Source organism: Cervus canadensis, chromosome 4 (genome assembly GCF_019320065.1).
Source record: "Cervus canadensis isolate Bull #8, Minnesota chromosome 4, ASM1932006v1, whole genome shotgun sequence".
In the NCBI taxonomy this organism is placed as follows: domain Eukaryota; kingdom Metazoa; phylum Chordata; class Mammalia; order Artiodactyla; family Cervidae; genus Cervus; species Cervus canadensis.
Genome location: NC_057389.1, coordinates 70,367,341 through 70,394,217, shown reverse-complemented (window position 1 = coordinate 70,394,217; position 26,877 = coordinate 70,367,341). Strand labels below are relative to the sequence as shown.

The 26,877-nt window shown below is 36.9% G+C and overlaps 1 protein-coding gene across 2 annotated transcripts in view; it reads right to left on the bottom strand.

Moving 5' to 3' along the window:
• Window positions 1-7,379: 7,379 nt before the first annotated feature.
• Window positions 7,380-26,877, bottom strand: part of COMMD10 (COMM domain containing 10) — a 179,872-nt gene continuing 160,374 nt past the window's right edge. Inside the window, exons 6-7 of one of the 2 annotated variants that reach the window (XM_043465846.1) lie at window positions 9,283-9,342; window positions 7,380-8,556 (exon numbers count right to left, since the gene is read on the bottom strand). In XM_043465846.1, the coding sequence (XP_043321781.1) occupies window positions 8,518-8,556; window positions 9,283-9,342 (99 nt within the window). In that variant the 3' untranslated portion in view covers window positions 7,380-8,517. Of the gene's footprint in view, window positions 8,557-9,282; window positions 9,343-13,710; window positions 13,747-26,877 lie in introns of those variants that run through there. The other variant, XM_043465849.1, reaches the window with a different exon arrangement.

The window sequence follows — 26,877 nt, the reverse complement described above, 5'->3', positions numbered from 1 at the left end:
GCTCAGGGCACCTACCAATAATACATCTGAGTCAGTCCAGAACTTTATAAGACCGCTGACCCAAACATGCGCTCAGTCATTCAGTCGTGTCCAACTCTTTTGTGACCCCCATGGACTTTAGCCTGCCAGGCTCTTCTGTCCATGGGATTCTCCAGGCAAGAATACTGCAGTGGGTTGCCATGCCCTCCTCCAGGGGATCTTCCCGACCCAGGGACTGGACCTACATCTCCTGAGCCTCCTGCATTGCAAACATACAAGGGAAGTTAACAGCACATCTGACAGAGGGGGCCAGTCCCAGAGGCCCTCAAGCCTGCTGAGTAGGGCCTGCCTGTGTTGGGTAATTTTCAAGTCCAGAAAGTGGGTGCACCCAACCGGCTGATGATTTATCACTATTCTAGTTCTTTCAGGTCACACAAGTACGGGACATACTCTGCAGTAAGGAACGCCGACACTCTGACACAGAGAGTCCTTTCTGCCATGAGGTAGAAAAATCAGATGTTATAAATCATGACTCTTTCAAGAAGAAACTGATCCCCCTCACACTGGGATTCTACATCTAAACACACAGTCTTGGAAACAAAGGGAAAATTTTAACGGAAGTGTTACTAAACAGCTTTCTACATGGTTCTCTGCAACTTGCTTGCCTTCTGCATTATCTATGTGAACTTTTTCAGACTTCTGTTCTAAGTGATCACAAATATACAAGCTGGACAATCTGTGTTGTAAAAGGGGAGATGTCTTTCTAAAACTTTGTCACTGAACTGCCCACATTAGTGGGGAAAGCTTCTTTGTAAACAGGGTGTTCATATCTATCTTTAATCAAGACAACTTTTTCAATAGGAAACTGAAATCTGGGTAATAAGCTCACAAAATCTATACATACTTAACAAACATCTCAATGTCAGAATGTTGCTGATGTCTCTCTGGAGTGCACCATTTGACCCTGTCGCATAAATCACCTCTGAATTTCATAGGAACATAACTGTTTTTCAGACTCTGTAGCAACAGTAGCAGAAGCACGTCTAAGTCAACCTCATGACCACCACAAACCTCCTCCCAGCAGCGGGAAAACTTGCTCCAGCATTCTGGACAGGAGAAATCTGGGTCTCTAGCAGGTTATCAGGCTTTTATTCTCTTCATGTATATTTCCTGTGTGGTGAAGGAAAGGATCAGTGACTTTAGGTAACCCTCCCCAGAAGAGAAGTGGTTACTCCCCAAGCAGATTATCAATATATTTGGCTAAGGCCATTTGAAACCTAGTTGCGTAAATCTGAGGTTTATGATGGTTTTGTTTGTTTTTAAGAATTCAGATAGCGCAGTGCAAACAAGAGAGGCAGAGGGAGAAAAACTATTAGTGCGCCCCACTGGTTCGTTCAGCCAATATGTCTTCAATACCCTGGTGTTCACAGGGCTACTTACACCAGCACATAATAGAGGCTGGAGTACAAAGCAGAGCACATGGTCTGGGATGCATGAGTCACTACTCTGTCTGATCATTTGGAAAATTACTGCGCTCTGCTGCCAGAGCATATAACAGCATTCCTGAACGAGGAGAAACGCTGAACCTTCCAAAGTTGAAGTGCTACAGCAGCCTGCTTCTGGGGACAGCTTCTGGCTTTGTTTGTAGGTTGCCTGGTTGGACCTGTAGGAAGAATCTGAACCGTGGACTAGAAACAGCACAAAGAAAATCTGGTTATTCTAGAAGCAGAGAGACAGGGGAAACAACCTTGAGATATCACTGAGCTCCACACTTCCCAGCAAATCTATATTAATTAAAGATGAGAAAAACCTTATTATTGACTTTTCCTTAAACAATTCAGGAAGGATGTGTTGTATTCTTCAAAACTTCAGAAATAAATTCAACTATTAAATTTACTGTTAAATGCTTTCCCCTTCTTTCCTTTACCCAGATTCCTTTGAAGAAAAATTTATTAAAACCCAAGTCATTTATAGAATGAGATTCTCATACTCATTAAAAGACGCTAAAAATGACTGAACTCTAGTTTTACTAAGGGAACATTATTATCTATTCATTATTTTTCCAGCTTTGGAGATTAAAACCGTTTCTCTAATCCTGTAACATCCTCTTCCTTACAGATACACAGCCTGGACCTGCTTCAACTTTCTTGTCTTTGCAGACACTTCTTTTGAAATGAAAACTAATAACTTTCTATTTCAAATAAAACAAAGAAAGCAAGCAATGAGAACTCTCAGCACTCGGATTTGGATCACAGGTCTTGAGTCAGCTAGTACAACCTTATTATACTTCAGACAAAAGCAAAAGACCTTTGATAAGATTCTAGAGTATGTTTGACAGGGGTAGCTGGGAGGGAGAGGGAAGGAAGCAATGATAAAATCCTTGAAATTCTCTAAAATTATAAATGCCATTAAGCTTTACTATAAAGTCCCTCAAATTAATGTGCTCCTAATATTAGCATTAAATGAGGCTGGTGTATTGAGTAGAACTATTTGCATAATGATGACAAAAATCAAAGTTTTAGGGAAGCAAAATTGACTCATTTGAAACTTTAATTCCTGAGCAGTTTCTGACTAATGAACCTAAACAAGTCAGAACTGTCCTGGCCCTCTTCTTCAACAGTGGAAAACGGATTATGTAAAATGTCGGGGGAAATTTATAACATATACCTATGGTTTCTTAAACTTTCCAAGGGAGGGGTTCATATATCCTCCAGTAGTCCTAAGAGCTTAGTCTGAAGTTGCAGGCTGCGAGCACAAAGTTTTTTGGAAATTTCCCATTTTCTCTTTAACTTTTATATGTACTTCCTACTAGATTGTTGTTGTTTAGTTGCTAAGCTGTGTCTGACTCTTTTGTGACCCCATGGACTATAGTCCACCAGGCTTCTCTGTCCATGGGATTTCCCTTGCCAGTATTCCCAGGCAAGAGTACTGGAGTGGGTTGCCATTTCCTTCTCCAGGGGATCTTCCCGACCCAGGGACTGGACCCACTGTCTCCTGTGTTTCCTGCATTGGCAGGCAGATTCTTTACCACTATGCCACCTGGGAAGAGCATTTCCAATTATATGCTGTAAAATATTCATCTCTCTTTAAAAATATACATGCTCTAAATTACTGGCTAATTAAAATCATGGCACCCCCATTTAAGCTACCAGCTAAGATGCTGTACTAAAAAGACACCAAACAGAGTTGTTAAACAAAATACTTATCTCTCATGTAAGGGTCTGGAGGCAAAAGCTTGTCAAGGGCATATCAGCAGTACTGCCCCATAAGCACATTTGGGGACCAGCCTCCTTCCATCTTGTTGCTCATCATCCTTATCTTCTCAGTTAAAACCGTGTGTGTGACAGTCACTCAGTCATGTCCAACTCTTTGTGACCCTATGGACTGTAGCCTGTCAGGCTTTTTGGTCCATGGAATTCTCCAGGCAAGAATACTGGAGTGTGTTGCCACTCCCTTCTCCCATCAAATCTATGTTTTAGAAAGGGCAAAGAGAAGTGAAGATGAATACAATTTCCACTCACTTTTCATTGGTGTGACCTAGTCATATGGCTGCAGGAGATACAGAGCATGAAAAAACACAGAGTCTAACTGGATGGCCAAGTGGCTGGCAAAAATCAAAAGTGATGCTACAGAAATACATACTATATCTGTCTTACAAATGTATGTACCTACCAACTGCAATATTCCTCTAGGGATGCCTTAAAGATGTGTGGTATATAAGAAATCAGTCTGTAGCTGTTTCATGTAAAGAGCCAGGTAATAAATATTATGGGCTTCCCAGGTGGTTCAGTCGTAAAGAATCCACCTGCCAAGCAGGAGACATGGGTTCGATCCCTGGGTCGGGAAGATCCTTTGGACAAGGAAATGGCAACTGACTCCAGTATTCTTGCCTGGGAAACTCCATGGGCAGAGGAGGCTGGTAGGCTGTAGTTTATGGGGTCGCAAAAAGAGTCAGACACAACTTAGCAGCTAAACAACAAGTAAATATTATAGGCTTCCTGGGTACATGCTCTCTGCTACAACTACTTAACTCTACTGTTGTATTGCAAAAATGGCCATGGACTGTATGACTATATGTAAGTGAAAGAACATGACTAGTTTTAGTCATCTGTTACAACATAACAAATTACTATAACATTACAAGTTTAAATCTACATGCATTTATTATCTCACAATTACCATGGATCAGGATCAGAGTCAGGGTCCTTCATCTGGGCTCTCACAAGGCTGCAATCACAGTCAACTGGAGTATCCTCTCATCTGGAGGCTTGACTGGGAAAGAATCTACTTCCAACCCATTCTGGTTGTTGGAGGATTTATTTCCTTGTGGCTGCAAGACTGAGGGCTTAGGGCCTCAGCTTCCTGGTGGCTGCTGGCTGCCCTCAGCACCTAGAGGTCACCTGTAGTTCCTTGCCGTGCGGTTCTGTCCAGAGCCCCTCTTACAATATGGAAGCCGGTTTCTTCAAAGTCAGGAAGGGAGAAAGTCTCTAAATGAGTTTGGTATCATGAAAGAATTTTATGTAACATAACAGTCACAGGAGTGACATCCCATTACCTTTGTCATATTTTATTGGCTAGAAGCAGGTTAATAGGTGCTGCCCACACTCAAGGGGACAGGATCAGACCTAGGTATAAATATCAAAAGACAGGGATGACTCAGAGTTTGTCCACCAAAGCTGTGTTCCAATAAAACTTTATAAAAACAAGTGGTGGGCTGGATTAGGCCCACAAGGCATAGTTTACAGACACCTGGTATAATAAATAAGGTGTAGAAGTCATTGTTTAAGGTAAGAAGAGGTAAGAATTCATTGAACAGAGTTAGAGAGGAAGAATCCTCAGAGCTAGGAGAGCTATGTAGAAAGATGGCACTATCCCATAACACACCTATCACCTTGTTAATAAAAAAAAATTAAGAATGGGACAGATGGGCATTATGCTTGAATCTAGTTATCATAAGATAGAGTTGTTATTAGAACACTAATTAAATTCAGAAGGGGTTTCATAGCAAGCTTTCTCCAGGTTTACTTTAATTCACACTTTACATGGAATAATTTCAACAGAAAGCCTAGTCATTTTCTTAGTGATTATGAAAGTGACAGCTAACACTTATGTGATTATTGTAAATCAGGAATTATGCTAAATGTTTAATTTGAAATATCTCATTTAATCATCATAATAATTCCATGTAATTTAGATTATTATTATTCCCATCACAAAGATTAGGAAACTGAGCTTGAGCAAATTAAGTAACATAAAAGGCAATAAAACTAGTATATGAGTCTTAGTCTGTCCTGAGGTTCTAAACACTTAAATGTTACTTGAAGTTTAATGTGAAGTCTTTGAAGGTTTAATGCAGGGAGGTAGTGTAAGTTAACATGGTTAATGTTTGTAGTGATATAGATGGAGCCAGAGAGTCATACAAAGTGAAATGAGTCAGAAAGAGAAATATATATGCCATATATTAATGCATGTATATGGAATCTAGAAAAATGGCACAGATGAACCTATTTGCAGAGCAGGACTAGAGACACAGACATAGAGAACAGACATGTGGACACAAGGGGGAAGGGGAGAGTGAACTGAACTGACAGAATTGCACTGACATATATACTGCACAATACGCAGCGTATGTGTACAATATGAACCTTTGGGGAAGTAATTTATCAGTATGCAAAAATGGCCTTAAAATAAATATAAATTAAAAAAACAAACACAAAGAGGGATGTGTGTGCTTACATTTACATGAGACATCTGAAATGATAAAAACCAAATGTTTTCAATGAGTTAGGTGGGTACTCCTGGGGAGAGACCTTTTTTTACACATTTAAAAAAAATAGGCAATTTTATATTTACAATAAAATTCCATTAAAAGTAAAAATAAAAAGTAAATCTTCATACTTTTGGCATAATAATCCCATTTCTAGGAATCTGTATTAATAATAAAATAATGAAAAAATGTGGTCTACAGTTTATTTATAATGATCTTCACCAGTGAGTTCTTTAGTATTTTTTTAAATTGAAAATCATCTAAATGACCAACTCTGGTAGATTGGATAATTAAATAATAATTTTCCATTCAAATGAAGGACTACTTAATGATAGTAGAGAAAGATATGTGAATAGGAAAAAAAAAAAATAACCTTCAATAAAATCTACTAAAATGTCATTAATGGCCCTTTCTGAAAAATGAGAGTATATAACTTTAGGTTACTCCTTTATGATTTTTTTGGTGTTTCCCAATTTAAAAAACCAGATTTTCTAATCAAAGAATTGCAAATATTATTTGCAATACTTCTTTCTAACAAGTAATTATATTTTTATTCAATCCTCATGACAAGCATTCACATAAAACATGTTTATCTGCTAAAAAAGAAGGTTTCAGTTTCCATTTATCACTCCACCCACCTTATTTCTGTGAAAAAATAACACACAATAATCTTTGGGAATGATACCTTCTTTTTTACTTGTGTATCATAACAATGGTAGTGGCTTAAGAAGTAAAATTATCTGCAATTAAATATGCTTCAAGAATAATTATGCTCTTAGCTGGAATTAGCCGAAGGCAATGGCACCCCACTCCAGTACTCTTGCCTGGAAAATCTCATAGACGGAGGAGCCTGGTAGGCTGCAGTCCATGGGGTTGCTAAGAGTCAGACACGACTGACAGACTTCACTTTCACTTTTCACTTTCATGCATTGGAGGAGGAAATGGCAACCCCACTCCAGTGTTCTTGCCTGCAGAATCCCAGGGATGGGGGAGCCTGGTGGACTGCCGTCTATGGGGTCGCACAGAGTCGGACACGACTGAAGTGACTTAGCAGCAGCAGCAGCAGCTAGAATTAGACCTCCAATTACCCATCCTTCCTTCAATGCCTTTGGTCACACTTTCCTGAACTAAACTAATGGAGAGAAAACTATTTACCACTATTTTAAGCTACAATAGGAAATTTCATTATGAAGTGTCACATTTCACTTAGATACCTACACTGGGAATTAAGTCGGCATCATACCAGTGAAAACGTCTACCTATTCATATGGTCACTGTCAGGAAGGCCTAACAAATTCAGCTTGAAATGATGGATGTCTATTTGTACATAAGAAGAAGTCTGAAAGAATATTTACCAAAATGTTTACAGCAGTCAGGTATGCTCCTCTGGGGACCAGCAGAACAGTGCATAAAAATATAAGATAGGTCCTGCAAGCTATATATATAAACAAACCCTATTACATTATAAAAGTGTCTTCTAGATATGCTATCAGTGGAAGTTTGAGTTTAACAACTTTTCAAATCAATCAACTATGGATAGCCACTATAATATTTACATTCTGAAATAATCCAAACACCTAATCCTTCTAAGCAACAACATACAAACACACATGTAAATAAATAAGGGCATAAATTCCATATACTGAACATTTATTTGGGAGACATTTAACATTTGTATTACTCAGATACCTCATATAAGGACTGTGATTTAAATCCAATGGTTCTGTTTAACCACAGGATATTTCTGGAATCAAATTCTTTCATGTGAAGTCTTATTTGAATCTCTCTGTTGTCCTCACTTTCTCTCATTTTCTCCTCCTCTCCTGTTTTCCTTCTTTCCTCCCTCCCTTGCTGTCTGTCTGTCTCCCTAGAAAAAAAATACAGTACAGACTTTTCATTCATAAAAACTTCAAGTGATTATTTTCTGCAGGCAACTATACTCATAAGTATATATAGCCATAGCATAAAATACTGTGCACTTTAGTTCAACTAATTCTAAGACATTAAAATCTCATTGATTGAAATTAATTAACATATTTACAGAAAGAGAATATAAAAATGTTTTAAAAATTTAAGGATATTCATTTAGCACTTATTACAATTATTTTTATTCATGATCTGAATCTATCTCCCATGCTATGAAATGAATTACTATTAATTTGCAGTACAAAGAAAAGCACACAAAAATGTAAACTGTTATTAAATTATTAAACTCAGAGAAAAAAATTAAAGCATGCAGAGATGCTCATTAGAGTTGACTCATAAACTAGTACTAGCTTTCTTTAAAATTTCAAAATATACTCATTATATTAAAGGAAAAAAAGGCCATAATGTATTTAATTGAACGTGGCTACTGTCTTATGTTTATTAATGTAATTAATGACATTCTGTGTTCTCAGGTACACATTATATTGTATCCACAGATCCTCCTTAATACACCAGTATCATCAAGTATGTAAAAAATAAACAGGTCAGGCAATAAAGCAAAAATAAGCAGTAAAAACCACATGACAGCCACTTTTGTTTCCTTTAAAACAACGTTCTTAAACAACTGCTTGCTTTTGGCACACAGAACTAGAGAATGTATATTAGAACATCGGTACTCAGAACAATGATCTTCCTCAGCTGTTATTTGTCTAAGAAGCAATAAGCCATATAATTTACAAGGAGAAAGCGACTGAATCTTTCAGAAAACACAACCTGGCAGTTAATCTTCAAAGCAAAATAAGGAGGTGGCAGAAGCGTGATAGAGAAACCAGTCTTCAGGAACATCATGTAAGGGAGTCCAGCTGCGCTTGTATGGTCTCTAGCTGTTTACAGAGACAAAAAAGAGAGAGAGAGAGTTGGTGAAGGGAGAGAAATTCATATGAAGTGTTTAGAAACACACAAACGAAGAAAAAGAATGCAACTGGTAGCTTTGCATTTTAAATCCACTCACAGAGCAATAAATATACCACTTAGAAAATTTTTCTTTTTATGTGAAGCTATTAGAATTCCAGCTTGCTATTTTCAAACCTGTAAAGAAGGATTTCTAAATACTATTGTTTAAAACGTACCTAGCTGTTTTATTTTAAATGATCACTACATAAGATTTGTAAGGGGTGGGGGGAGGGTGGTAGAGGGAACAGTGCATATTCCTGGGTTACAAAAATCAGCATTTAAAAAGAAACACGAAATATCCTCAAAGATAAATCTTCACAGGCTTGGTATGTTCCTTTTCCCTTGGGCCAAGAAATTAAAATATTTAACATTATCTAAGGGCCAGTGTGGCTAGATAATACACAGTTTATTACTTGATGCTTTACATTAAAACAACAATCCTATTGCTTTAATTAAAACCATATCCATTTTCTTCCTGATTTAGTCTGTCAGATCCTCTTCATCTCAGCAATGCTTCCTACTGTGAAACATAAGGTATTCAAGGGAAGTTTAAGGAACTCAGCTCCATAATAGGGCACTTAAAAATAAGAATTCATGAAATGGAGGAAACATTGTGAAAAACCCCCATATAGGAAATTATTGAAAAAAATACATACCTTGTTATAGAAATCAAACAATTCCTTGTGACTGAATTCCACAAGAACTTTCTGCAGGCTCTGTAAAGAAAAGAAAGGAAGGGAGAAAGAAAGAAAAAAAATTAGTTTTGTACAGTTTACACTGCATTTCTGTTCTCTCCAGCTAGCCTCAGAATATGCCATATTATTCTCTGAGTGGTTTAAAAAAGGAAAAAAAAAAAAAAACTTACCTGGTCTACTCAACCCCACTGTTCCAAGGACTCAAAAAATACATTTAATAACACTCCACTGCAACAAAAGGTTTCAACTCTACAGGGGTATCTGTTCTTTAAGTTGATTCCACAAAGGTTAACAAAATACAGGCCAACAAGGGAACACTTTCATTATCTATTTTTTTCAAGACAGAGATAATACATGAGATTGTATTTCATCTTTCTCAGCAGTCCATTTCAAATCTGGTAAATACCATTACACAAAGACACTGGCGGCAGCATATCTGATTGAACTCATCCAGCCATTAATGCTGCACACCAGCACAGCTGCTGCCTCCAAGCATTAACTAACTGTTATGATCTTAACCTGCTGAGATGGTTACCTTCTTAAATGCACAGACTCAGCAAAAGTTAACAATTAACATAACAGCTTCAAAGCTGGGACTTAAACATGCTCGTTCCTTTCCCCTCACATGCAATAGAGAACTCTTTAAGGATGCTACAGATACTGAGTGATATTATGTATGTACACAGGATGGTGGAGTAGAGTGCAACATTTAACCCAACCCACCTCAATCTGCCTGGGGTTGATTTTGTAAACTGAGGAAACAAACTAGTTTCTGAAAAGTATTCCAACATGTTTATTTTACTCAGGGTACCTTTGGGAAGTGAAAATTAACAAGGAGAGAACATCAGGAATGTGTTACCTGCTCCGACCACACTGTCATGCTCATGTGATGGAACAGGCACCATGAACTGAAGAAGTGGAAAACTTGCCAACAAACATTGATTCATGTGCTTAACTGCCTACAGTCATGGCCAACATTATATTAATTCCAAGTTCCTAGGTTCACTGCTTTTTGGTTTTACTTGTTTTAATGATTTCCATTTCTATTTAGAAAACCAACATTTTTCAAACCAGGTCTTCCCTAGCTAACTTCAGGAGAGTCAGTGGGGCTCTGCTCAGAAACGGCACTTCCCTTTAGATGTAGCCCAAGCACACAGGCTCAAATTCCTTTCTTTGGTTTCTCTTACACACTCACATAAGTACTTAAGTTTTAAAATGAATGAAGACGCATACTGGCTTTAAAGCTGTATCCTTTACAAATGATTTTTTAAAAACTATGAATTTTTCAATCACATTAGAAAAAATCAGTTGATTAATTGGCACATAACATGAAACCTCCAAAGGCTGAATCAGCATTATCCAGTGATGCCATATTTCCTCCGGCAGTTAAAGAGAGATGATAAGCCAAGGTTTACCCTAGGGGAAAGCGACGCGAGTTCATTTCTTTACCCCCACAGCCAAAAGTTAGGAGAGAATGAAGACTGAATCAGCGTGTCAACAACTGATTTGCTGTAACTTAGAGGTAGCAGCCAAGCTATGCTCTTGTTTCCTCTATTTTGCTTTGCCATCTTTCAAGGTAGTATTTTCTAGTTATGTTACGCTTAGGAAAGGAAGGTAACTTAAAAAAAAATACTTCTTAAAACAACAATAGCTAAAACAATGTGTGTGTGTGCACATGAGTGTCTGTACATAGAGAGAGATGTTTATTTTTATACACATCCATCCATCCATAACAGTAGACTCTAGGTACCCTTGGGAGACTGGATCCAGGACTTGCTGTGTATACCAAACTTTGTGGTTGAAGTCCCACGACTGCCCCTCCAGATCTGTGGCTCCCAATCTTAGGTTCAAACAACTGCAGATGATGTAGTGCCATAGTAATTATTGAAAAAAATCCACATGTAAGTGGATTACATGTGGATTTTTTTCATCTGCACAGTTCAAACCTGTATTGTTCAAAGGTCAACTAAATTGAGCGTCTTGCCTTACTGAAATAGCCCCAAGAAGGAAAAGAACTGATACCTTGATATAAAACTCCCTGTGTTTGGCATAATTACTGGTAGCTATTACCATGATCATTTCCCATTTGACACATAATGACTTAGAGAAGACCATGAGAATATGAAAAAGTGAGGGAATGATTTTGTTTCATGTCTATGTGTAGGGAGCATTAGCCTAGATTTTGAGAATCTGTGTTTACCAAAGGGGTAGCCAGGGGCACTGGTTACAAGTTTTAGAGAAATAAGGATGGAGATGAGGTGTGTAGGGTAAAAAGGAAAGGTGGGTGGGGCTGGCCAGGGTCCAATTTCCCACTATGTCATGTTCTATCTAACATGGAACCCCACAGAGTCCAAGAATATTAAATGCAAATCTGACCTTTCAGGACATTATAGAAGTACTTCACTGAGAAAAAAAGTATAGATCAAACTGTTTCATTTAACAGCTTGGTAGCTTTATCTATGACTTAAAGTTTATAATGAACGATGGCCTCCCTTTTTACTCTTCCTTCAGGTCCCACAAATATTATGAGTACACCTGATCAAAATCTTTCCTGGGATTATATCATTTTTAAGAAGAAAACACACACTTGAGCTTTCCTTGAGAATATAACCAGAAAGTCACAAATTTGCTTATCAAATGAGAATCAACTCTTAAATTTCATTGTTTACTCTTCAGAAAATGTACAGAACATTCAAATCATTATGTTGTACACCCAAAACTGATACTATGTTATGAAATTACATCTCAATTTTTTTTTAAAAGTCACATGGGTGATAGCATTTGGCTGGAGAGAAGAAGCAAATCATCAAGAGACCCTTAGAGACCAAATTTGATTTAGCCAGTGTGAATGATCTGAAAGCCTGGCCAGTGATGGAATGCAAGGACTGGGGGTGAGGGGCAGATAATTAGGAACAGCCTTTTTCTTGGGAGGTTTCCTGGCAGTTCCCCTAGCTGAAAGGCTACTCATGGGCAGTCTGGACTGACAGGCTTGATCTGATTTAAGAAAAAAAAAAAGAGCGACAAGAAGTCTTGAATAGGCACTTGCCAGAAGAGGATATCCAAACAGAGAAAAACATGAAAATATATATTGAAAGGGATAAAATTATGTATAACTATCTTGCAAATTTGTCTGGAATTATTTACTAAAGCTGAATATTTATATACGTCCTATGACCCAGAAATTCAGTCCTAAATATTAATATTAAGCTCAATAGAAATATATACATTTGGGCACCATGAGATAGATGCAAGAATAGTGATAGCATTATGATTCAAAAGAACCAAAACTGGAAGTAGTAAAAATCTGTTTCAACAGAAGAATATATAAGTAAATTGTAGCAGAGGAATATAATGGAATGTTATTTGGACAGGACAACAAACTACAGCCAAGTACAGTATCATGCATGACTCTGTCAAAACAATGTTGAACATTAGGAGTGGGCACAGAAGAACATGTGTGACTAATTTCATGCATAAGAAGATTCTAAAAAAACAACAGAAAAGGTTTTAGAGACACTTCGGTGGTAAACTGTAATGAAGCAACAAAAATATTATTGAAGTATCACAACATTGATCACCTCTGGGTAACTCGAAAGAGGAGGCAGTAACTGGGAGAAAGCATAGGAGAGGCTTCTCATTTCTTCTGATTATTATTATTATAAATTATTGAATTTATTTCTTGATCTTGGTGTTGGATATAAGGGTGTCTCCTTTTTTTGACAAATTACTGTGCTATTTTTCTGCATGTGTGCTATATTTTACCAATTTAAAAAAAGACGGCACTGTTATGTGTTAAATTCATGCATTTTTATTTAATAAGATTTTATTAAAGGCATAAAAAGCCTGTTCTAGGTACTACATAAATAGCAAGGAGCAATAGAAATCAAAATCCCTCACATTCTAGTTAAAGAAAGCAGACAATAAACAAGAAATGTAATAAAAACAATAACAATAACAATAATAAAACTATCACCATAATTTACAACATACATAAAGAAATGTTTGTTGATGGTAAGTGCTAGGAAGAAAAAGCAAGAAGTAATGTGTGTTTGGGGGTAGGCAGGTGGAGATTCAAGGTTAGGTGGTCAAAAAGGATCTCAGAGGGATGATAACATTGAAGATTTAAGAGAAGATTCTATCCCATGGAATAGGAGAAAATATTCATGAATCATTATCTAATATGAATATGATACCCAGAATATATAAAGAAATCCTATAAGTCAACAATAAAAAGATAAACCCCTGTGGGTGGGTCCTAATCCAACATGACTCCTGTCCTTATAAGAAGAGATGAGGATACAGACACAGAAAGGAATGACTCTATGAAGACGATGCAGGAAGCTGGCCGTCCATAAGCCAAAGAGTGAGGCCTTAGAAGAAATTAATCTTGAGGACACTTCGATCTCAAAATTCTAGCCTCCAGACCTGTAGGGAAATAAACTTCTGTTATTATAAGCCACCCAGTCTATGGTGCTGTTATGGCAGCCCTAGCAAACTAATACAGGCCCCATCATCTCTTCTGGAAGGGAAAGAAGAGAAGATCTTTAGTCTAAGAGCAATGGAAAGTCATTGGAGAATTTTAAGAATGATGTAACTGTATTTACATATTAGCAACTCACTTCAGCTTTTATTTGTAAATGGATTAGAGCTGGACAAGCTAGATGTGGAGAATCAGTTAGGAGGGTACGTTGCATTCTTCTAGGCAAAGATATTTCTTGGAGCCCCCTTTTTTGGGGGGGGTGGGCAAGAATACTGGAGTGGGTTGCCATTCCCTTCTCCAGGAGATCTTCCTGACCCAGGGATCGAACCCAGGTCTCCTGCACTGTAGGCAGACGCTTTACCATCTGAACCGCCAGGGAAGTCAATGGCAACCCACTCCAGTATGCTTGCCTGGAGAATCCCAGGGACAGAGGAGCCTAGTGGGCTGCCGTCTATGGGGTCGCACAGAGTTGGACACGACTGAAGCGACTTAGCAGCAGCAGCAACAGCAGGCAAAGATAGTGACAGCAGCAGTGATAGAGAAAAGTGGGAAAAAAAAAAAAAACGGTTTGGAGGTAGAAGAGATAGCGTTCAGTAACAGATCTGGGTTGGGGAAGGAGGTGAAGGAATAGGGGAGTCAGAACGACTCTCAAGTTTCCAGCAAGAGAAACTGATGGATGCAACTGAGATCAGAAACTCTATAGAGGAGAAGATTTGAAGGAAGCGAGACTCAAAAGTGCAGTTTCAGACACAGTTAGTTTGATATGTCTGTGATATTTCCCCAAAAATATGTGAAATAAGCCTGGGAAGCCAGAAAAAGAAATTAGCTAAAAGATATACACTTGGGAGTTACTGATATATTGCTATTTAAAACTGAATAAGACTGCCCAGGAGAAGAAAGCAGTATGAACAGGGAGGGCAGCCTGGGACTGACCCCTTCGGAACACCGATATTTAGGGTAGGTAGGTGTTCCATAAATGTTCAGGTTCATAGATGTTTTTTGCATGGCACGTGAAACTGGAAGTATTTATTACATGAATCCAAATAATTTAGTAAGTTGGCACACAGGCAATAAAACTGGGTGGCCTGCCTTCAATGTTCCAGTAAGACTCATTAAAGTCACTAATATTGTTAACTAAATATATACAGACTAGAAGAATAACTCTCTTTCTTCTGCTTTATATATATAAGAATGTAACCAAAAGCCCATTTAGGAAATGCATGACTTATGATGTCTAAGCTGGTCTCATGCATTAACACCAAACAGACTTTCCGCACCCTATCTGAAAATACTGCAAAGTGAAAATGAAGGTGCAAAGACTGACATTCTGCCCATTTCTGAAAAGAGAAGGAAAATGTATTTGTTCACCTATTTCCTTTATTTTTGACTTGTACTCCTGTCTGTGAGTATCTAGATAATGTTGCATATACCCATTAGCAAAATTCCCATGAAAATAAAATTTATTAAGGTCTTCAGAGAGGTCTAACTTGATGGAAGCTGACAGTAAAAATATCATTTGCTTTCCCATTAGTTAGAAATTAGGAACATACACATATTTTTCAAGACAGAAATTGGTCTCATCACAAATTATCTAACAGAATAGCCTGTAAATAATATAGACATAAACTAGATAAGAATTAAACCAAATTTACATTGCTTAGCTTTTAAAATTAAGTAGGACATCAGAATTAGAAACCATACAATTATATTTATACCTAGAAAATCAGGAGTAGAGGATTCCGGTAAAAGAAATACTACTAATCTCTTGTCTTAGTTAAATCTAAAAATAATTTGCTAGGTACTTAAAAGAAATTTTCTCCTTTTCAGTTACAGAAATGGACAGATATAAAATTTAAATAATATTTCAAGTTCCACTGAGTGGTTTATAAAGCAAAAATCATTAGACACCACTTTTTAAATAAATATATCTATAAATTATATTCTCTATAACTATATACAGTTACAGATCACTGTAAAAATATTCCAGTGTCTCTTATTATTTGCTGACTATCTACACTATTACTGAATAGTCAGTGCATTCTACTCATATATATGAGCATTAACCATTTCTACCACCCATAATATTCAGTAATTCAATAAATATTTAAACAGTACTGATGCAGAAATGGATAAGCCATAGGAAAGGAGTACACTCTTGACCAAAGAAAGATCCTTTTCTAGGTAGGCAGGTTGTCGTTTACAGCCAAGCTTCCAACTATAAGAATGTGCGTAGAATGGTGAGAAAGAAGGGATTCTCTATCCATTATCAGATCAATGGAATTAATGCTGGCAACAAAAGGGGTAATAGATGTTACAATTAGCTTGATTCAGAGGATGCCAGCTTGAAAAGGTGCAACTAAAACATTCTAGGTAGAGGGGAAGAGCAAATTTCCATTTTTCTGTAAGGTGGCTGAACTACACAATTGCCCAAGGTTCTTATCAATTCTATGACTTAAGGATGCTGACAGGCAACCTCTATAAACAAAGTAAACTGGGGAACTGAGGTAGAGGACAACAAAATGTCAGTAATAAAAAGCTTTAACAGTAACCTAACTCAACCATCTTACTTAACAGATGAGAGAACTAGTCTCACAAAGTTGAGGTAACTCATATAAAGTATACAGCACTGGAACTAGTCATTGTTCTTTCCACTACATTATTATGGTAACAAGATAAAATAGCACTTTTACCTGCATATCAAGCTAACTTACAGAAAAAGATTTCTCCCCATGAATTTGCACAATTATTTCCCTTCTCTAATTCATTATATACAGAAATACAGAAATGCTCTACTGAGGGTAAATAAATAGTTCAATAAACATGGCTGACAAGATGCCAAGTAAGAGATGTAAAATGTGAGGTTAAGATCTTAAATTTCTCAAAAATTTCCAGAAAAAAAAAAAGCAACTTTGTTACATTGGTTTTTTTTAAAAAAAAAATCTATTGTGAAAATTTCACAAAGTTAACATAATTGCCATGTTTAAAATTCTAATTCCAAACATACAAACAACATTAGCCCAAAACATACAAACAATGTTAGCCCAACAAATAGAATACATCATACAGAGAAACACAGCAAGAAAAATTACTACTTTCACCTGCATATGGAGCTGATTTCTATTGTTCCCTCAAGGCCTGTGATTCCAAAGTCTCTTCATTAAAATACTGCCCAGCCTAGCAGGATTCAAAATCTCACAGGCATTGGCCCCGCTGTTTGAGGAGGGCAGTGGGCAAACTGAAACCCCTGAGCTTGTATCAAAGTTTGATGGAAGTTATAAAAGGACAACTGCATCAAACACATGGAATCCAAGCCACGAACAGCATTTCCCTAGGGTCAAACCAACTAAATTATAACTTGTCTTCTTCCAATCTTTGCAACGTGAAGTTTGGCAAAATGCTTATCTGTTTAGGAATAATGGCAGTACATAAACAGTGAAAGCAAATTTCAAGATCGTGAGCATGGCATTCAAGACTTCCACGACCTGACCCATGACCCCACCTCAGGCCTCATCTCCTAACCTCCTCCTCATGCGCTGCATGCACCAGCAGCAGCTGTAGCATTCTGCATGCTTCAGGTCTTTGACCATGTTGTTCCCTGTCTTCTCCCAGTAATGCTCCCAATTACTCTTGGGTGTGCGTGGACACACATACATGGACAGATACCAGCTATTTCATTTGGCTAGATTCTAATACTCAGCTCAGTTGACATTGCAGCACCCTATGCATATTTCTATCTTTCCCTTTCCCTATTTTATTTTAAAGGAAATCCCAGGTGGCTCAGTAGTAAAGAACCTACCTGCCAAGGCAGGAGATGTGGGTTTGATCTCTAGGTTGTGAAGATCCCCTGGAGAAGGGAATGGCAACCCACTCCAGCAATCTTGCCTGGGAAATCCCATGGACAGAGGAGCCTGAGGAGAGGGGTCGCAAAAGAGTTGGATACAACTTAGCAACTAAAACAATTTTTTTTTAACTCTTTTACTTTGTTTTGAAGTACAGTCAATTAACAATGTTGTGACAGTTTCCGGTGGACAGCAAAGGGACTCAGCCCTACATATATATGTATCTGTTATTGCTGTTTAGTCGCTAAGTCATGTCCAACTCTTTTGCGACTCCATGGGGTGTAGCACACCAGGCTCCTCTGTCCATGGGATATCCTAGGTGAGAAAATTAGAGTGGGTTGCCATTTCCTCCTCCAGGGGATCTGACCAACCCAGGGATTGAACTCATGTCTTGTGCTTGGCAGGCATATTCTTTACCACTGAGCTACCTGGGAAGCCCACACATGTATCTATTCTCCCACAAACTCCCCTCCCATTGTATGGAATTACTTACATTTATATTGGGTTGGCCAAAAAGTTTGCTCAGATTTTTCTGTTATCTTACAGGAAAACTTTTAAGAAATTTTTGGCCAATCAAATACCATTGATGGTAGGCTGTTCAAGAGAGGGGCTTGCCTTTATTTCCATCTAACAGCTTAATACAGTACTTGATCACAGTACTTAATAACTTAATAGATGTTTATTAAGCTTAATTTTAAGAAGGGGAGGTTGCTAAATTTAAATATGTTCCCTTTCACCCACTGGGAGTGGGAAACAATATAAATGGAGAGTATCAGAATACATGGATTTTGTCTAACTGACGAAAGTATTTTCAAAGTATTCTACAGTGTTTGCCCCCTATGCTGACAGTAATTTTACAGGTCTTATAACTCTCCCATGCTCAGTAAATATGTGGACCAAGTACTACAATAATTAAATTCTATGTACTGATTCTCTAGTTAGCTTGAAAAATAACCTCTCATACTAGAAGGCCTCTTCCTCAAACAAGTGAAAGCTGAAGATATGAGGCTTTGTAAATACACACAGAGCTAAAAACACAGTAGTTGTGGCTCTCAACATAAAAATAAACTATTTTTGGCCAGAAACTTTTATTCAATATAAAAATCATGTAAAATACATATGAAATATTGTCACTAAATGTTTAATCAGGGATATATACTGCAGCTTTTAGAACATTTACTGTTATCTGTATATGCTCTCTTCATTCTGGCTAAAATATTACTTTATTCTTGTGTAGACAAAACAATACGCTTGGCAATCATATCATCACCATATTTTCTCTCCTCTTAAAAATTAACAATGTGCTATGCCTGAGCAAATCACAAACTTGGAACCAATCAAAATGTGGCTCCTATAGTATTCATTAAATATAATTTATTATGTGTATGATGATATGTCACTATGATTTTCAGCTTTGGTATTGAAATATTTAGCTGTGGTTGCTGAATATAATCGGCAAGATAAGAGGTTTTGAATGATTACATGAAGCTTCTTAAATATAGTAAGAAATTATGTTAAGAAGAGCACTGATAACAAAAAATGGAGCTTTCTTCCTGTAATAAATATTATAGGTGATGTTATCTTTTTCTGAAAATTATACTTTATTCTCATTATAAGTACTTATCTGATTACTAAAAGCATTATCACTACAGATTCAGGAGTAGCTACATTACTTAATTTCTTAAAACATATGTTAGCATCCTAGCTGAAGGATTCCGGGTAAACTACAGATACCAAGTGGAAATCATATTATGTTTTCAATGTGTAGTTTTAAAGACTATGAGCTCAGTATCCAAGTCTGGGTTTCTCTTTTGTTCATAAAGTCACTTTACCATACCGAGAGTAAACTCACAGAAATCTGGATGGTGTGTGTACTTTCAGCAGCTACTGCACACTGCATCCTAAATTAAGCAACAATGTAATTCACAGTGCTAAAAAAAAAAAGCAATTAAAAACAAATGTTGGTTTAATTTTTTTTCCATCTCATACTGTCAGGTCAGTTGTCAAGGTTTTAAATGTACCTACATGAGCATTAATTTCACAATTTGGTTACATTTACAGTTCTTATCAGCTAATTGGAAGCTCTGTGTCTACATAATAAAAAGTGTAAGTTCAACAATTGTTTCATGTTATGAAGGGCATTGGATTCATCAAGTAAGAGGCATCTGAAAACCTATTGTTAACCTGCAGCATAATAGTAGGAAACCCCCTATTTCACCCTCAACACATGTGGGCCCAAAACCCTAAAGACAGGCAGGCACAGTAACTAATTTGATTACGAGGTTAATTTAAGGTAATAACCATCTAGAAGAAATTGTTAATTTGTAATCATGTTGATCCACTACAAGTTTTTAACTTGTAATGCTGACAGATGAAGACTGAGCTGATTTTTTCCCATCCACATTAGTTCCCTGCTAACCTAATTACCTGATTATAATTTGCAAATTCCTCTTGGAATCATCAAATGAACTAATAATGCATATTCTAAAAAAGAAATGGTTCTAACAGGCTGGTATTTTTCTATAATCCTGAGTCTATCTGGAGTTCATAAATAAGATTTTCATTTTACATTTAAAATGTAGTATCTGAGGATTATTATTATGAATTCAAAATAGATAGCACTGGGAGATTGTTCAGTCTGTACTATGGTACTTGAGTAAAGGGTGGAATGTGAGCCTAATTTTTAACTTAGGAAAAATAACAACATTGGAGAATTTAACTTAGAGTCTTTTAACAGCCTTATGGAGATGACCATACATCATTTTGTTTGTGTTCAGTCACCCAGTCAGGTCCAATTCTTTGCGACCCCATGGACTGCAGCACTCCAGGCCTCCCTGTCCCTCACCATCTCCTGGAGTTTGCCCAAGTTCATATCCATTGCATCAGTGATGCCATCCAGCCATCTCATCCTCTGACGCCCTCTTTTCCTTCTACCCTCAATCTTTCCCAGCATCAGGGACTTTTCCAATAAGTTGGCTGTTTGCTTCAGGTGACCAAAATACTGAAGCTTCAGCTTCAGCATCAGTCCTTTCAATGAGTATTCATGGTTGATTTCCTTTAAGATTGACTGGCTTGACCTCCCTGCCGTCCAAGAGGCTCTCATACACCATTGAATGCACCCATTTAAAGTGTATAATTCATTGGTTTTTAGTATATTCATAGAACTATGCAATTATCACCACAATTAATTTTAGAGCCTTTTCATCACCCCAAAAGGAAGCCATGGGCCCTTTAGCTATCATCTACCAACCCTCCCTCCTAACCCCTTGTCCCAACAGCAATCTACTCTCTGTGCCTATAAATTGCTTATTCTGGAAACGATATAAAATATAAACAGATCCCTAATGCACGCTAATATTTAAGGAACTGGCTATTAAAAAAAAAAAGAGTAGAGCTTTGCAAAAACAAAACCTGACAAATGTCTTGAGAGGTAGGATAAAAACTCAAAAAGTGCTATCATGGACCCTAAAGAAAGATAAAAGAGTTTTAAGAAGGTGCAATTCAAGTGTCAAAGACTCCCCAAACCCAACTGAGAAAAGGACTAGGAAGTTTTTATTTTAGACTCAGTGATAAGGAAGATGCTACTGACATTGGCCAAAGTATTTTTGGTGTTTTGGTAAGAAGAAGCCAACACCAGCGGATTAAAGAGGTGGATAGAAAATGAAGAATTCAAATGAACGTAAGCCAGGGGTTGGTAAACTGGAGTCCACAGGCTAAATGTGGCTTGCTGACAGTGTTTATAAATAAAGATTTATTGGAACACAGCCACACTCATTTGTTTATATATGGTCTATGTATGGTCTGTGGTTGCTTTTGTGTTTAAAAAATATTTACTATTTGGCCCTTTGCAGAAAAGATGTTTGCCAACCCCTACTGTACACAAATGCCTCAAATTATTAGCTCTACTTAACAAAAGTGACCTAATAAGCATGCATATTCCAAATTATGTCCACTACTACTAGTTTAAAAGGACCTGTTGTTTATATGTTAGTAGAAGAAAGTAAAATCAGCTGTTTTGAATAAAGCATAATTATTCATTTCAAGGATGAAATTTCAGGCCCTCTTCACTACCTTTTGATGCACTGCTGTTTTATACGAAAAGCTAGAAACAGCTACAGAGGCTGTTAGATCATCTCTTTGGAACAAACAGAATATATCACTTAGCATCTCCTATTTATATAAATTTTCAAACAACAGTAAGATCTCATATAATGCAAACTTCTTTAAGAGAAGAAAAATGTGATTTTAAAGTTGGTAGTTTTAAAATAGTAAATTGTGCCTCCAGGTTTATCCTTTTTCTAAATTTGATTAATAAAAAATGTTTTGAATGATTATTTCCAAGCATTTTAATGAATTATATATTCATATAAAGTCTATAAAAATGTCCTTGCATGTCAATTTTAAAACTCTATAGTTAATCTACAAAGAGAAATAAAAAGCCAAAGGTTTGACTCAAACATTAAAACTGGACTGTTCAGCTCTTGCCTGTTACATGTGATGTTTGCCTGAAATGACTCATAGCATAATAAAGCTATACAGTCTGGTTTAACATTTTGTATCTGTTGATGATTAGAGAAGCTATATGCCTCTGAAGCCTAGTCATTAATGTTAATGAGCTTTGTGACCTAGGCCAAGTCAATAAAACAAACCTTTAAATAACCTATTAAAAAGTTCTCAATAATAACTGTGAACCTAAAACCACTTTATATAATTTCTAGCATTTTACAGTTCTAGAAAATAAATAGGGTTTCAAAGACATTTCCTAACCTGAATGAGAAAAAAATGACAGAATGCTAAGAGTATCCATCAAATATCACTTTTTTTTAATGACAGGTCACATAGAGCCGCTTCAAAAATCACAGATTAATGGAACGGGAATTAAGACATAGATTATTCCATAGGTGACTGGAATACAACTTAATTTAAGAACAGGTTAAATTCTGTGTAGCTCCAAAGTGATAAGGGCCTTAAGATACTGGGGCTTAAGAAGCATCACTACGAACAAAGCTAGTGGAGGTGATAAAATCCCACTTGAGCTATTGCAAATCCTGAAAGATGATGCTGTCAAAGTGCTGCATTCAATATGCCAGCAAATTTGGAAAACACAGCAGTGGCCACAGGACTGGAAAAGGTCAGTTTCCATTCCAATCTCAAAGAAAGGCAATGCCAAAGAATGTCCAAACTACTGCACAATTGCACTCATCTTACACACTACCAAAGTAATGCTCAAAATTCTCCAAGCCAGGCTTCAACAGTACATGAACCGTGTACTTACAGGTGTTCAAGGTGGAGTTAGAAAAGGTAGAGGAACCAGAGATCAAATTGCTAACATCTGGTTAGATCATCAAAAAAGCAAGAGAGTTCCAGGAAAACATCTGCTTTATTGACCACACAAAAGCCTTTGACTGTGTGGATCACAACAAACTGTGGAAAATTCTTCAAGAGATGGGAATACCAGGCAACCTTATGTGCCTCCTGAGAAATCTGTATGCCAGTCAAGAAGCAACAGTTAGAACCAGACATGAAACAACAAACTGGTTCCAAATTAGGAAAGGAGAACATCAAGGCTGTATATCGTCAGCCTGCTTATTTAACTTATATGCAGAGTACATCATGCGAAATGCCAGGCTGGATGAAGCACAAGCTGGAATCAAGACTGCAGGGAGAAATATCAATAACCTCAGATACGCAGATAACACCACCCTTATGGCAGAAAGCGAAGAAGAAATAGAGAGCCTCTTGATGAAAGTGAAAGAGGAGAGTGAAAAAGTTGGCTTAAAACTCAACATTCAGAAAACTAAGATCATGGAATCCAGTCCCATCACTTCATGGCAAATAGATGGGGAAACAATGAAAACAAAGAAAGACTTTATTTTGGGGGGCTGCAAATGGTGACTGCAGCCATGAAATTAAAAAACACTTGCTCCTTGGAAGAAAAGCTATGACCAACCTAGACAGCATAATAAAAAGTAGAGACATCACTTTGCCAACAAAGGTCCCTCTAGTCAAAGCTATGGTTTTTCCAGTAGTCACGTATGGATGTGAGAGTTGGACTATAAAGAAAACTGAGAGCCGAAGAATTGATGCTTTTGAACTGTGGTGTTAAGAAGACTCTTGAGAGTCCCTTAGACTGCAAGGAGATCCAACCAGTCCATCCTAAAGGAAATCAGTCCTGAATATTCATTGGAAGGACTGATGATGAAGCTGAAGCTCCAATACTTTGGCCACCTGATGTGAAGAACTGACTTATTTGAAAAGACCCTGATGCTGGGAAAGATTGAGGGCAGGAGGAGAAGAGGATGACAGAGGATGAGATGGCTGTATGGCATCACCGACTCAATGGATGCGAGTCTGAGCAAGCTCTGGGAGCTGGTGATGGACAGGGAGGCCTGGCGTGCTGCAGTTCATAGGGTCGCAAAGGGTCGAACATGACTGAGCAACTAAACTGAACTAAACTGAAAGTGAATACAAGTGATTTTCACTTTCAAGTCAGCTCTAACAAATATAAAATCAATAAGGCTGGTGGGATTTACCCAAGAGCTGTGAACAAAGACCGAGTTGTGCCATGTAGTTGGAAGTTAATGATTTTGTAAAAATACAGATCATTTGTGTGGAGCAATGTTATTTAAAGTGGGTTGAAACAATGGTTTAAGAGTTTCTCTTTTAGACATTTATGAAGACACTGGCTTAAATAAAAGTGTGCAGAAACTTGTAGAAGTAGCCAAGGACAATGCTGTAAATCAGAACTCTTCCAAACAGACAAAGGCTCTTTCAAGATAGCTGACTAACTGGAAAACATATTAATGGTAACAGAGCTAACTGATGTCCTTCATAAAAGATTATCTTCCATGTGGGTGGCTTAGGATTAAGAACCACATTACTGATCATGCTCTCAGTTTGGTCTTGGCTTGAAATGGAGAGCACTTACATTTATGCAGCAGGAACTAGATTTGAGATAGGTTCTGAAGTATATGAAGTACATTAGGCAGGATTAGTAATACACCTATACTTGCATTTGGGAATGCTTACCAAAATTATTATATTAAAGAAAGCAGCAGCCCTTCCCCTTTCTTTCCCATTCCACAAGCCACTACTTGGTCTAAGCACCAATTTCTCAAAAATTAGAATGCTGTATTTGCATTGCTTCTTGGCCTTTTGCTTAAGATCAAGTGTAGAATGTTGAATTTGCATAAATTTTTTCTTCAATCTCATCATTCTCTAGATCATGCTAAATACAGATGCCATATTCAGTTTTTTAAAGTGCCACTTTTATCAAGTTGCTCTTCTAATAAAAATGGTCAGCATCTCCCTCATTACCAACACTTAAAGTTCTACCTTCTTTGACTAGAAGTCAAAGCTCTCCATAAACTTCTCCCAGTATACCTTTTCCTTTCTAACTATGAAATATTTAAAATATTAAAAATCTGCAGGGACTAACAGAGCTGATATTCAAGTAACCCAACACCCAGATATAATTTAGGTTCCCACTTTGCCCATAAAAAGAGTAAATAAAGAACACAATTAAGTCTGCCATCAAGCATCTCATCTCTCTTTTTTTTTTTCATCTCTTTACCTTTAGAAGAAGGATAAAAACGGGCAGAAACAAAAATACAAAGAAGGAAATGAGAAACAAGCAAAAGACTTAAAAATGTAAAAATATAATTCTTAACTACATCAAGATTAGAAGAATGATTTTTTAAATGCCCTCTAGTTATTAACCTTAGATTAGAAAGTTGAAAATAAAGGGGGAAAATGGAAATTAATATCTTTTACCTTCACTTCAAATTTGTAATAGAGGTAAAATTAGACCTAGTATTTGGAGATGGGACTTGAATATACAGAAATGGAATAAAGAAGAGTATTCACTATTTCTCCCATTCCTGTTCCTTATTTCTCTAGGTAAAGAACTAAGACTGGCAAGACATAGATCATTAGGGGTGGAAGATCATTATCTTCTTTAATAACCTATATGTATACAAGCGAAGATGGCTTACAATCTAAGGAACCAAAATAATTGTTAAAAAGCACTTCTCAGTACATAGCACATTCATGGAAAGTTGAGAGGGAGGTGCTTATTAGGAAGAGGCTAAAATAGCTGAAAAGAATCAACATACTGTATTTAGAGGTGATTTTATAAAAAGATAAGGGACAAATCTAAAATTAAAAAGACATCATTTTATTACATAGAAATCATAAAAAGTATCATGAAAATGTCTGAAAAAAGATACTGGACAAAATTATGGTTCAGAATATTTAATTTTTTCCTAACTTAATCTAAGTAAGATGTTTTATTTGATTTACTGCCTGAAATCCAAAGGTCAACATAACCTATGAAGTAAAATGTGAAAATCATTAAGGAGAAATCACAGTCTGCATAATGACCTCAGTATAACTTGGTTCACAAAATGGGTTAGGAAATCACAAGTTTAGTGAGTGGCCCAAATTTCTCCAACTCTATCAGCCTTCCAACTGGCAAGCATGTAGGAAATCTTTCTTCCAGAAATACTATGTTCAGAGAACACTATTACACTGCTTTGAAGTACAGGATATTCACATGTGACCATTCACATGACTAAAAATGAAATTTTGTTGTGAGTAAAACTCACTTTAATGATGTACTTTAAATACTGTCAGTTTATAGAAAGAGATTTAAAGAGCATAATAGGAGGAGTTCTTTAGAAAGTAGATTTATTTCTGTCGCATCAACTCAGACCTATTTCTTCAGCTTAAGAGAGTATCTTCTAAGATAGATGTAAAACACTAAAATCTATAAAATATTTTGTACATCATTATAAAAAAAGAGATGTCAAACCTTGTCGAGATTCCATTTTGGATAATCCCTTTCCATTCAAATAGTATCCTACAGTTAAAAAAGAAAATGTAACAATTCCATTTTTAAATAATCTATAATTTGAAGGTGGTTCAGGCGGTAAAGAATCCGCCTGCAATGCGGGAGATCCTGGGTTTGATCCCTGGCTTAGGAGGATCCCCTGGAGAAGGAAAGAGCTACCACCCCAGTATTCTTGCCTGGATAATCCCAATGGACAGAGGAGCCTGATGGGCTATAGTTCATGGGGTTGCAAAAGTAGGACACAACTGAACAAACACTTTGACTTCTGACTGATATTTTGAATCTATAATTTAATACCAGAAAATTGAGTTTTCAAGTTTAAATGAAAATCTACACATTTTATTTAAGGGTCTGTGTAAGCACAAAGATTTTTTCTTTCCCATATA